At 49.6% G+C, this 13848-nt stretch overlaps 1 protein-coding gene across 5 annotated transcripts in view; it reads left to right on the top strand.

Annotated features, from left to right (window-relative positions):
* The window catches only part of fam118b (family with sequence similarity 118 member B), a 72490-nt gene that overhangs the window by 28431 nt on the left and 30211 nt on the right, over positions 1-13848 (top strand). For 4 of the 5 annotated variants that reach the window (XM_072486783.1, XM_072486787.1, XM_072486784.1 and 1 more), the window contains 2 exons: positions 5359-5430; positions 13243-13495. In XM_072486783.1, coding sequence (XP_072342884.1) covers positions 5366-5430; positions 13243-13495 — 318 coding nt within the window. In that variant the 5' untranslated portion in view covers positions 5359-5365. The remainder of the gene's footprint in view (positions 1-5358; positions 5431-13242; positions 13496-13848) is intronic. The other variant, XM_072486786.1, reaches the window with a different exon arrangement.

Below are 13848 nucleotides of genomic sequence, written 5' to 3' on the forward strand. Positions count from 1 at the left end.
ATATGCACTTCAGGCCACCAGACCCGCTGTGTTCAGCAACTTCTCCCCGTCTGCTCTGCCTCAGAGCCACACTGTCCCTATTCCCTAGTTCTCCCTCAATGCTCTCACCTTCTGACCTATTGCTCCCGTGCCCACCCCCCTGCCATACTAGTTTAAACCCTCCCGTGTGACACTAGCAAACCTCGCGGCCAGGATATTTATGCCTCTCTGGTTTAGATGCAACCCGTCCATCTTATACAGATCACACCTGCCCCGGAAGAGCTCCCAGTGGTCCAGATAACGGAAACCCTCCCTCCTACACCAGCTGTTTAGCCACGTGTTTGCTCTATCTTCCTATTTCTAGCCTCACTGGCACGTGGCACAGGGAGTAATCCCGAGATTACAACCCTCGAGGTCCTGTCTTTTAACTTTCTGCCTAGCTCCCTGAACTCCTGCTGCAGGACCTCATACCCCTTCCTGCCTATGTCGTTAGTACCAATATGTACAACGACCTCTTTCCGCCAGCTGCATGCTCCTAAGTGCATCCAATTGCTGCTCCAACCGAACCATGCGGTCTGTGAGGAGCTGCAGTTAGGTGCACTTTCTGCAGATGAAGCCATCCGGGACGCTGGAAGCCTCCCGGACCTGCCACATCTCACAGTCAGAGCACAGCACCCCTCTAACTGACATTGCGTCAATTAATTAAAATTAAAATTTGTCTTTTTTTTTTAATACTTTTTTTTTAAATTGCAAAGTTACTGTCAACTATCTGTTTCCTAGCACTAGATTTCTAATAGAAATGCGATCGCTAACTATAATACTCTCCGATCTCTGGCTTAGATATCCTCTAAATTATAATTCAGTTATTATGTTTAATTAGTTCCCAAAGACTCAAATTTTTTTAAAATTTAGGTTAGAATCCCAACCAGCCACTCTGGCCACAGCTTTTCTGTGATGTCACTTCAGTTTCCCCCCGACACACACAATTTGAAAAAAGGTATAAAAGTAAAAATCACTTACTTACCTTCTTACCTTCTGAGTGTCTGAGATGTTCTCAGGTTCTCTCGCTGACAGAGACTGCTCCTCCACCTCCGATCCTTGACCTGCACAATGCTAATAATATAATATGGCACTTACCTTACACCAATGGGTCTTATTATTAGGTTAGAGGAGGAGGGCGGGTGGGAGACACTACACGTGTAGTGTCTCGGGTTTCCTCTCCACCAGAATTTATTGGTTAGGGGGGGGGGTGGGGGGGACTTGCCAGAGGTCGAACTTCCGGTTCCCGCCTTATATAAAAACAAATAAAACAGAAAAGAAGAACAGACACGGGACCAGGCAAGGCTTTTAAACTCACTACTCACCTCCCAGAAGGCCCCTGCGCACCGCTGCCGCCGAAATCCAAAGGGCTGCTCCTGTAAAGGTAAGAGCTTTTAAACTCACTACTCACCTCCCAGAAGGACCCTGCGCACCGCTGCCGCCGAAATCCAAAGGGCTGCTCCTGTAAAGGTAAGAGCTTTTAAACTCACTACTCACCTCCCAGAAGGCCCCTGCACACCGCTGCCGCCGAAATCCAAAGGGCTGCTCCTGTAAAGGTAAGAGCTTTTAAACTCACTACTCACCTCCCAGAAGGCCCCTGCGCACCGCTGCCGCCGAAATCCAAAGGAATACAGGGTTAAAGGCAGGATTCTTGGAAGTGTGGAAGAACAGAGGGATCTTGGAGCCACGTACATAGATCCCTCAAAGTTGCCACCCAGGTTAATAGGGTTGTTAAGAAGGCATATGGTGTGTTGGCTTTCATTAACAGGGGGATTGAGTTTAAGAGCCCCAAGGTTTTGCTGCAGCTTTATAAAACTCTAGTTAGACCACACTTGGAATATTGTGTCCAGTTCTGGTTGCCTCATTAGAAGAAGGATGTGAATGCCTTGGAGAGGGTACAGAGCAGATTTACCAGGATGCTGCCTGGACTGGAAGGCATGTCTTATGAAGAAAGGTTGAGGGAGCTAGGACTTTTCTCACTGGAGCGAAGAAGGCAGAGAGGTGATTTGAGTGAGGTGTACAAGGTACTGAGAGGCATGGATAGAGTGGATAGCCATAGACTTTTCCCCAGGGTGGAAATGGCTATCATGAGGGGACATAATTTTAAGGTGATTGGAGGAAGGTATAGGGGAGATGTCAGAGGTCGGTTCTTTACACAGAGTGGTGGGTGCGTGGAATGCACTGCCAACGGAGGTGGTGGAGTCAGAGTCATTAGGGACATTTAAGCGACTCTTAGCCAGTCTCATGGACAGCAGTAAATTGAAGGGGTGTAGGTTAGGTTGATCTTAGATTAGGATAAATGGTCGGCACAACATCGTGGGCTGAAGGGCCTGTACTGTTCTATGTTCTGCACTTTTTGTTTGAAAAATATTTTACTGAGGCATTTATTTTATAAATTTTAACAGAATAAGCAACCACACCAAGAAAAACAAAACCCAACCACCATGGCTTACATAAACAACACCCCAACAACTTTGTCCAGCAATTCTCCACCAACGTTCCCCCACCTTGCCTAACTCCCCATGCCTCCCCTTTTTAACCCCCCTTCCACCCGCTGACAGTTTAATTTTTCCCAAAGTAGTCGATAAATGGCTGCCACCTCCGGACAAACCCTAGCATCGAGCCCCTCAGGGCGAACTTGATCTTCTCAAGCCGGAGAAACCCAGCCATGTCACTAACCCACGCACCCAGACTTCATGGGTTTCGAGTCCCTCCATGCTAACCAGATCCGTCTCCGGGCTACCAGGGCGGCAAAGGCACAGACATCGGCCTCTCTCGTCCCCTGGACTGTCGGGTCTTCTGACATACAAAAAAATCGCCACCTCTGGACCCGGACCCACCCTTACCTTCAGTGCCTCGAGATGATGTCGGCAAACCCCTGCCAGAATCCCCAAGCTTCTGATATGCCCAAAACATATGGCCATGATTCGCTGGCCCACCCACACACCACCCACACCCATCCTCCACCCTTTCAAAAACCTGCTCATCTGGGCCACAGTCATATGTGCCATGTGGACCACTTTAATTTGTATAAGGCACACGATGAGGACACATTGACTCGCCTCAGGGTGTCCTCCCATAATTCAGCCTCCAACTCCCAACCCAGCTCTATAAGAGCTCCCTCCCAATCCATTAGCTCGTTCCGATACCTTCCCTTCCCCTACTCCCGTTTTCGACATTACCTTTTCCTGTAACTCCTGGGGCGGCAGGTGCGGGAAGGTCGATACCTGCCTCCGCACAAAGTCCCTTACCTGCAAGTAACGGAACCCATTCCCTCCGAGCAACTCAAACTCCTCCTCCAACTCTTCCAAGCACGTAAAGCCCCCAGCTGTAAATAAATCCCCAAACCGCTCGAACCCCACTCGCTGCCACCCCCAAAAACCCCCATCCAGGCCCCCACCCGCCCCCCCTGCCGATCGACCATAGCTGCTCCTGGGCCAGCCTCCGGCCCGCGTCCTGCATCTCCTCAGGCCCGGCCTTGGGCGCCCACCGTCATCGACCCCTCCCCATACCACATTTTAGAAACCCTTCCCCTGTCAGCAGGTCGTCCTCCCCCCACCGCAAAATAACAACCCCAACCTCCATCAACACACTAACCACCTACTCGCCCCCCCACTGCGCTTCCGTGAACTAGACCACCCAGCTAGCCTGTTAGCCCCTGCCCATGGTGCCTAGCATCCTACCCTCCACTGATTCCCCCTTCTCCCTGCTCAAACACTATCCAGGTGCAAACGTAACAATACGCACCCAACGCAAAGAAAAGAGCAACCCACCATCTCCCACCAAGAACAAACACGGAGCAATGGCCCCAAACACAATACTAAAATAACCCAAACAAACCCAAAGGAACAGAAAGAGAGCATCTTCTCCAAAGTTCAGTGTCCTCCATCTCCTGCCAGTTCAGTTTCCCTGACAAATTCCATCGCCTCAGGCGTCCCGAAGTACAGATCCCGACCCTTATAGGTCACCCACAGACACGCCGTGTACACCCCCCCCCCCCCCAGGTACACCGCCTCGTCTGCCTGGTCCACCTCAGGATCCGCTCCTTGTCCAGGAACCAATGCAGGCGCACCACCACCGCCCTTGTGGCTCGTTCCCCTGCGGCTTCCTCATCAGCGCCCTGTGCGCCCGGTCCACTTTCAAGGGTCGTTTAAATAACCCCATACCCAGCAGCTTCTCGAACATTCGAGCCACATATGTGCCGGCTTCTGCTCCCTCGCTACCCTCTGGCAGTCCCACGATCCTCACGTTTTGGCAGGACTGATCTCTGACCCTCTGCCACCTTCACCTGTGTCGCAGGCACAACTTTAGCTATCTCCAAATGCTCCTTTCTTTTTAGACCACTTCCACGAATCCATCCACTGGTGGGGACATACTCTCCTTACAACCCTCCTGCACCTTTTTTAATCAACAAATCCACCCGTTAGCCGGGGAAAAGGTCCGACAATTCCACCACGAGCGGGAGCCACCAAATGTGCGACCACTCACACCATTGCCGCACCGGAAGTCGATAGTGTGCTCTTTAATGAAGTTGCTTGAGGGATAAATGTTATTCAGGTTACAGAAGAACTCTTTGAAATTGTAGCATAGGTTCTTTGCATCTACCTGTGCGGGCAGTTTAACGTCTCATTCAAATACTGGCACCTCTGACTGTGACCTCTGACTGTGTACGATCCCCTCACTATGACACTGGAGTATCAGCTTTGATTATATGCTCATGTTTCTGGAGTGGGCCTTGGAACATTCTGACTCGACTGAGCCGAGATTGATAGGTTAGCCATTATTCTTTGAGAGTTACTTTCTCTTGTTTCTGTTTCCCTCTCCACTATTTTTGGCTGAGAGTTCAGGTGGCTGTTTCCAGTTCTCTGCTATTGCCTACATGACTCTGGTTTTTGGTAAGGTGTGCGCGAGTCATATGATAACTGCTTATTTTTATCGGTCTTGCAATAGGGAACTGCCTGGTGGTAGTGATGAGGAAATCACTGCATTTCTGTATCATCTTGACATAGTGAAATAGAAATTGTTTTATTTTTTATTTTTCTGTTTTTAATAATCTGCCGGCCTCTAACTGCCTATAGATTTCAAACAGTTTTGCTATTTCAATTTTCTTTACAATCATAGGTATTTTGTAATCAGATTTACCTTTTCGGACAAATAACTAGGGATCCACCTAAGCTGGTACAGAAGTCTTTGTTTATGCCTCAAAAACTTTGCAGTGAGTCAGCAAGGAGATCACCTGTGAGTCAGACTGTAGGAATTGTCTTTAACTTCTAGAAAAGTTTCAGCATCATTCCTCACTTTTAAAACATTATCTAACTCCCTGACACTTCTATGTCCCAGAAGCTGGATGGCATCTCTACAGAGGCAAGATTCGAGTGCAAGGGATGACGCGCCATCAGCCAAAAAATGCAGGTAGAATATTCATTGTGTAATAACGTCCAACCATCTGATGAAATTATTGTCTTCTATTTCCAACCCCCCCCTAGAGTTAAATATTATGGATGGTAAAAGTTGGGCATGTGGTCCATAAATTTATATGGTTATCTTGGAGACAAGGAGAAATTTTATTTGCTTTAGTCATCTTGGATGTTTTTAGCTGTGGTTTATTGCTTCACTCAAGATGAATGGGTCCATTTTCTGGATTATTGCATATGATTTATAGGGGAACAAGTTTTATCATCTAACTTTACATCCAACCATGGAAATGAGGAATCTATGGTAATTGGTTTCTACCTATATCTTCCAAGCATTTGTTCTCCTCCCCTCCCCATGCAATCAGACAGTGCACTCCAGATGAAAAAGAACTAGAAGTCCCATGTCCTAACAAAATGTTGTATTTTAAGGATCTTAAAATTACTCCAGAAATATCATAGATTATCATAGAATTTACAGTGCAGAAGGAAATATGCTGGAATGATCCTGATAGTAGGAAATGGTGGTTAGAAATTATTTTTGCCTTTACCAACAGAATGTCCAGGAGTTGTTGGTGTGCCTGTTGTCTGCATAACAGAGGGCAAAATATGGCTTGGTTTCCCCTTTATGTTGCCAAATTTGGATGTGGGCATCAGGTGCTTCTCATGATTCCATGTGTGTGGTGGGGGGGTGGGGTGCAATCTTATCATAGAATCCCTACAGTGCAGAAGGAGGCATTTGGCCCATCGAGCCTGTACCGACCCTCTGAAAGCGCACCCTAACCTAGGCCCAATCCCCTGCCCTATCCCTGTAACCCCACCTAGGGACAATTTAACATATCCAATCCACCTAACCTGCACATCTTTGGACTGTGCGAGAACATGTCAGAATAATATAATAATCTATATTGTCACAAGTAGGCTCACGTTAACACTGCAATGAAGTTACTGTGAAGAGCCCCTAGTCGCCACATTCCAGCGCCTGTTCAGGTAAACGGAGGGAGAATTCAGAATGTCCAAACTACCTAACAGCACATCTTTCAGGACTTGTGGGAGGAAGCCTGAGCACCTGGAGGAAACCCACACAGACACAGGGAGAAAGTGCAGACTCTGCACAGACAGTGACCCAAGCCGGAAATCGAACCTGGGACTCTGGTGCTGTGAAGCAAAATGCTAACCACTGTGCTACCGTGCCGCCTCATAGTCCGGGTATCTGACATAGACATGGAATTAGACATGGTAAGATTTTCCAAAACTGATTTTGCACAAGGGAAAAGGAGGTGCTAAGTTATCTAATTGATGTTCTTATGAGTAATAGCATGCAATAGACTAACCCAGGAATATAGCGAGGCACAGTGATGCGTCAGCAGGGTTCAGTGAGGTGTAATTCCTGCAAGATGGAGGGGATTTGAGCATCAGGCTGAATGACCCGAGCAAACATTATTTGTGGGAAGTGACACTAACGATGATCGTGCTCCAAACGATGAGATGGAGGTGACAACAGATCAGTGTGTCCATAAGACCATAGGACATAGGAGCAGAATTAGGCCACTCACCCCATTGAGTCTGCTCTGCCACGGCTGATATTTCTCTTATCCCCGTTCTCCTGCCTTCTCCCCATAACCCTGATCCCCTTAGAATTCAATGAGATCACCTCTCATTCTTTGAAACTCTGGAGAACACAGGCCCAGTTTGTCTAATCTCTCTTCATAAGACAGTTCCGCCATCTCCGGAACAAGGCTGGTGAACCTTGGTTGCACTCCCTCTATGGTAATAATATCTTTTTCTGAGGTAAGGGGACCAAAACTCTTTTATCATTTCATTATTCCCGCCTTCTGGACTTTTGTCCTATTGGACTTTCCTGGCTCTGCACGTTAAAAAAAAAAAATATATATATATTTTATTCAAATTTTTCGGCCAAACAAAACAATACAAAGGTTTTCCCTTTTCACAACAATAAAACAATATAAATAACAGTGACCGTTTTAACAAGTAAATAAATAATATATAAACTAAATGGCAACTGCCATAACAAAAATAATAACTCTCCAGATAATAAAATCAAACAATCCAATATACATAACCAAGTACAAATATCTATACAAAAACCGCCCCTGAGGACCTCCCCTCCCCCCCCCCCCCCCCCCCCCCCCCTGGGTTGCTGCTGTCACCTTCCCATTTCCTTTATCGTTCTGCGAGGTAGTCAATGAACGGTTGCCACCGCCTGGTGAACCCTTGAGCCGAACCCCTTAGCGCAAACTTTATCCGTTCTAATTTTATAAACCCCGCCATGTCATTTATCCAGGTCTCCACGCCCGGGGGTTTGGCTTCCTTCCACATAAGCAATATCCTTTGCCGGGCTACTAGGGACGCAAAGGCCAAAACATCAGCCTCTCTCGCCTCCTGCACTCCCGGCTCTTCTGCAACCCCAAATATAGCCAACCCCCAGCCTGGCTCGACCCGGACCCCCACCACCTTCGAAAGCACCTTTGCCACCCCCACCCAGAACCCCTGCAGTGCCGGTCATGACCAAAACATGTGGGTGTGGTTTGCTGGGCTTCTCGAGCATCTCCCACACCTATCCCCTACCCCGAAAAATTTACTGAGCCTTGCTCCGGTCATATGCGTCCTGTGCAAAACCTTGAATTGTATCAGGCTTAGCCTGGCGCATGAGGACGACGAGTTTACCCTACGTAGGGCATCAGCCCACAGCCCCTCCTCAATCTCTTCCACCAGCTCTTCTTCCCATTTTCCCTTCAGCTCATCCACCATGATCTCCCCCTCGTCCCTCATTTCCCTGTATATATCCGACACCCTACCATCCCCCACCCATGTCCCTGAGATCACTCTATCCTGAATCTCCTGCGTCGGGAGCTGCGGAAATTCCCTCACCTGTTGCCTCGCAAAAGCCCTCAGTTGCATGTACCGAAATGCATTCCCTTGGGGCAACCCATATTTTTCCGTCAGCGCTCCCAGACTCGCAAACGTCCCGTCTAAGAACAGATCTCTCAGTTGCACAATCCCGGCTCTCTGCCATACTCCAAATCCCCCATCTATTCTCCCCGGGACAAACCTATGATTATTTCTTATCGGGGACCGCACCGAGGCTCCCGTCCTTCCCCTATGCCGTCTCCACTGCCCCCAAATTTTCAGTTTGCCACCACCACTGGACTTGTGGTGTATTTCTTCGGGGAGAACGGCAACGGCGCCGTCGCCAGTGCTTGTAGGCTGGTTCCTTTGCAGGACGCCATCTCCAATCTCTTCCACGCCGCTCCCTCCCCTTCTCCCATCCACTTACACACCATTGAGATGTTGGCGGCCCAGTAGTATTCACTTAGGCTCGGTAATGCCAGTCCCCCCCTATCCCTGCTACGCTGCAAGAACCCCCCTCCTCACTCTCGGGGTCTTCCCAGCCCACACAAAACTCATGACACTTTTCTCGATTTTCTTGAAAAAAGCCTTCGTGACCATCACCGGAAGGCACTGAAACACAAAAAGGAATCTCGGGAGGACTACCATTTTGACCGCCTGCACCCTACCCACCAGTGACAGGGGCACCATGTCCCATCTCTTAAAATCCTCCTCCATCTGTTCCACCAATCGTGTTAAATTAAGCCTATGTAAGGTTCCCCAACTCCTGGCTATCTGAATCCCTAAGTACCGGAAATCTCTTGTTACCTTCCTCAGCGGTAAATCATCTATTCCCCTGCTCTGCTCCCCCGGATGCACCACAAACAACTCACTCTTCCCCATATTCAATTTGTACCCCGAGAATTCCCCAAACTCCCTGAGTGTCTGCATTATCTCAGGCATCCCCTCCACTGGGTCCGCAACATACAGCAATAAATCATCTGCATACAATGATACCCGGTGTTCTTCTCCTCACCTGAGTACTCCCCTCCACTTCCTGGAGCCCCTCAGTGCTATGGCCAGGGGCTCAATCGCCAATGCAAACAGTAGCGGAGACAGGGGACACCCCTGCCTCGTCCCTCTATAAAGACGGAAGTAGTCAGACCTCTGCCTGTTCGTGACCACACTCGCCACCGGGGCCCTATACAGCAGCTGTACCCATCCAATAAATCCTTCTCCAAAACCAAATCTCCTCAGCACTTCCCACAGATAGTCCCACTCCACTCTGTCGAATGCTTTCTCGGCGTCCATCGCCACCACTATCTCCGCCTCCCCCTCTGGTGGGGGCATCATCATCACCCCTAGCAGCCTCCGTATGTTCGTGTTCAGCTGTCTCCCCTTAACGAACCCAGTTTGATCCTCGTGGACCACCCCCGGGACACAGTCCTCTATCCTCGTCGCCATCACCTTGGCCAGGAGCTTAGCATCTACGTTTAAAAGGGAAATGGGCCTGTAGGACCCACACTGCAGCGGGTCTTTTTCCTTCTTCAAAAGGAGCGATATCGTCGCCTCCGACATAGTCGGGGGCAACTTCCCCCTTTCCCTGGCCTCATTAAAGGTTCTCGTCAAAAGCGGGGCCAGTAAGTCCATATATTTCCTATAAAATTCCACCGGGAATCCGTCCGGTCCCGGGGCCTTCCCCGCCTGCATGCTCCCAATCCCCTTTACCACCTCCTCCATCTCAATCTGTGCTCCCAGTCCCGCTCTCTCCTGCTCCTCCACCTTCGGGAATTCCAGCTGATCCAGGAAACACATCATTCCCTCCTTCCCTTCCGAGGGCTGAGCCTTATATAACCTCTCATAAAATGCCTTGAACACCCCGTTCACTCCGCTCCCCGTTCCATCTCTCCCTCCTCATCTCTCACCCCACCTATCTCCCTCGCTGCTCCCCTCTTCCTCAGTTGGTGGGCCAATGGCCGACTCGCCTTCTCTCCACACTCATACTGTACTCCCTGTGCCCTCCTCCACTGTGCCTCTGCCTTACCCGTGGTCAGCAGGTCAAATTCCACATGTAGCCTTTGTCTTTCCCTGTACAGTCCCTCCTCCGGTACTTCTGCATATTGCCTGTCCACCCTCAGAAGTTCTTTCAACAATCGCTCCCTTTCTTTACCCTCTTGCTTCCCTTTATGTGCCCTTATGGATATCAGTTCCCCTCTGACCACCGCCTTCAACGCCTCCCAGACCACTCCCACCTGAACCTCTCCGTTGTCATTAAGCTCCAAGTACCTTTCGATACACCCCCTCACCCTTAGACATACCCCCTCATCCGCCAGTAAGCCCATATCCATTCTCCAGAGTGGGTACTGTTCTTTTTCCTCTCCTACCTCCAGGTCTACCCAATGTGGAGCGTGGTCCGAAATAGCTCTGGCCGTATACTCCGTCCCTGTCACCTTCAGAATCAGTGCTCTTCCCAAGACAAAAAAGTCTATCCGTGAGTATACTTTGTGAACATGGGAGAAAAATGAGAACTCCTTATTCCTAGGCCTACTAAATCTCCAGGGATCTACTCCTCCCATCTGCTCCATGAAGTCCTTGAGCACCCTGGCCGCTGCCGGCCTCCTCCCGGTCCTGGACCTCGACCGATCCAGCCCTGGATCAAGCACCGTATTGAAGTCTCCCCCCGTTACCAACTTTCCCGCCTCCAGGTCCGGGATACGTCCCAACATGCGCCTCATAAAATTTGCATCATCCCAATTCGGGCCGTATACGTTCACCAGAACCACCGCCTCCCCTTGCAATCTGCCACTCACCATCACATATCTACCCCCACTATCCGCCACTATGGTCTTTGCCTCAAACAGTACCCGTTTCCCCACTAAGATAGCCACCCCCTATTCTTCGCATCTAAACCCGAATGAAACACCTGCCCCACCCATCCTTTACGTAGTCTGGCCTGGTCTATCAATTTCAGGTGCGTCTCCTGCAACATAACCACATCTGCCCTTAATTTCTTTAGGTGTGGGAGTACCCGTGCCCTTTTAATCGGCCCGTTCAGCCCTCTCACGTTCCAAGTGATCAGCCAGGTTGGGGGGCTTTTTACCCCCCCCCCCCCTTGTCGACTAGCCATCCCCTTTTTTAACCCAGCTCCTCACCTGGTTCCCACGTACCTGTATATCCCACCGACGGTGCCCTCCCGCCTCGACCACCCCATCCCATAACAGCGCCCCCTTCTCCTTAGCAGCAGCAACCCAGTTAACCCCCTCTCTCCGCTAGATCCCCCTCTAGCGTAGTTGCACCCCCCATGTTGCTCACAGAAGTCAGCGAACTCTGGCTGACCTCGGCTTCCCCCCTTATCCCCGGCCCCCACTGTGCGAGGCCCCCTCCTTCCTGTGTCCCCGTTCCCGCCACAATTACCATAGCGCGGGAACAAAGCCCGCGTTTCCCACTCGGCCCCGCCCCTAATGGCGCATTTCCCTTCCCCTTTCCGTCCCACCAGCGCCCACAGTTCCTCATACTCTTCCCCCCCCCCCCCTCCCCCCAACAACATGGGGAAGAGAGAAAAGTTACAGGATCACAGAATTAACAAATCGAAAAATCCCCCCCCCCTTCCCCTCCCTCCCCCCACATAATCACCCCACCACTTTGTCCCAGAAGCTCTTTCTCTCGCCAGACTATTCCAGCTTCTCATCCACAATGAATGTCCACGCCTCTTCTGCCGTCTCAAAGTAGTGGTGCTTCCCTTGGTGTGTGACCCACAGTCTCGCCGGTTGCAACATTCCGAATTGAACCTTCTTTTTGTGAAGCACCGCCTTAGCCCGATTGAAACTTGCCCTCCTTCTCGCCACCTCCGCACTCCAATCCTGGTATACGCGGATCACCGCATTCTCCCACCTACAGCTCCGAGTTTTCTTCGCCCATCTGAGGACCGTCTCTCTGTCATTGTAGCGGAGAAACCTCACCACTATAGCTCGAGGTATTTCTCCAGCCTTTGGTCTTCGCGCCAGAACTTGATAGGCTCCCTCCACCTCCAAAGGGCCTGTCGGGGCCTCCGATCCCATTAGCGAGTGAAGCATCGTGCTCACATATGTCCCGACGTCCGCCCCTTCTACGGCTTCGGGAAGACCCAGAATTCTTAAATTCTTCCTCCTCGAGTTATTCTCCAGTGCTTCCAACCTCTCCACACACCTTTTGTGCTGCGCCTCGTGCGTTTCTGCCTTCACCACCAGGCCCTGTATTTCATCCTCGTTTTCAGCAGTCTTTGCCTTCACGACCCGAAGCTCCAGCTCTTGGGTCCTCTGCTCCTCCTTTAGCCCTTCAATCGCCTGTAATATCGGGGCCAACACCTCCTTCTTTAACTCCTTCTTCAGCTCTTCCACACAGCGCCGCAGGAACTCTTGTTGTTCCGGGCCCCATAACAAACGGCCACCTTCCGACGCCATCTTGCTTTGAGCTTCCCTTCCTTGCCGCTGCTCCAGAGGATCCTCCGTGATCCGGCCGTTATCCTCTCCCTTTTCCATGCGTGTCCGGGGGGATTCCCTTCTGGTTTACCGCACAGTGTTTTTAGCCGTTTAAATTGCCGTTGGGGCTCCTATTAAGAGCCCAAAAGTCCGTTCCAATGGGAGATGCCGAAACGTGCGACTCAGCTGGTCATTGCCGCACCCGGAAGTCCTGGCTCTGTACTTTAATCTTAATTTCATTTTGCATATAAACTTGTAAATCTCTTCCAGTTTTGATGAAAGGTCAACAAACTGAAACAATAAATGTTCTCTCTCGCTACCTGACTGAGTGTTTACAGCAATTTCAGTTATTATTTGCAGCACCCATAGTATTTTGCATTTGTTCCATTTAGCTGTTTACTTTTCAATATAACAGTCTTTGATATCTGAATTCATTTGCGTTCTGTTTATTGTGAGTAACATTTAAAATGTTTACAGTCATGTAACAGCAGAAATCTATCCACTAGGAAGCTTTTGCCCAGTCTGAAGACTAAGAGACCCCAGGACTTGGTGTTGGTGATTGGAACGGGTGTGAGTGCTGCTGTAGCACCCCAGGTCCCCGCACTCAAATCCTGGAAAGGACTAATTCAGGCTTTGCTAGATGCTGCTAATGACTTTGACCTCCTCGAAGAGGAGGAGAACAAAAGATTCCAAAAATCCCTGCGTGAAGATAAGAATCTTGTGCATGTTGCACATGACTTGATACAGAAACTTTCACCAGTAAGTAACTTTTAGTAGCCTGTAATTAGCAATTTTGGCAAAGAATGCCCCAGCTCAATGTGACAGCTACAGATCAGCACTTTCAAGTTATCTGTGATTTGGCTTTTATTGTTTTTGGCTTTGGACCAATTATATCAATATTTCTGTGCAGCCAATCAAGTGGAAGGTGCGTATTGCAATGTGATTTTGGAGTTACAGGAATGAAGTGCCAAAACACGCTGATCTGTATTTGTCTGTTTCTAGACCACAGCTTGACTGTTATTGGTTGTACACTGTTATCTTTCTGTTTGTTAGATAACTTGCTCTTTACAAATTTGGATGCAGTTGATGAAGAGATGGTTCACAGCCCTGTG

The sequence above is a fragment of the Scyliorhinus torazame genome, chromosome 21 (genome assembly GCF_047496885.1).
Source record: "Scyliorhinus torazame isolate Kashiwa2021f chromosome 21, sScyTor2.1, whole genome shotgun sequence".
NCBI classification, from domain to species: Eukaryota; Metazoa; Chordata; class Chondrichthyes; order Carcharhiniformes; family Scyliorhinidae; genus Scyliorhinus; species Scyliorhinus torazame.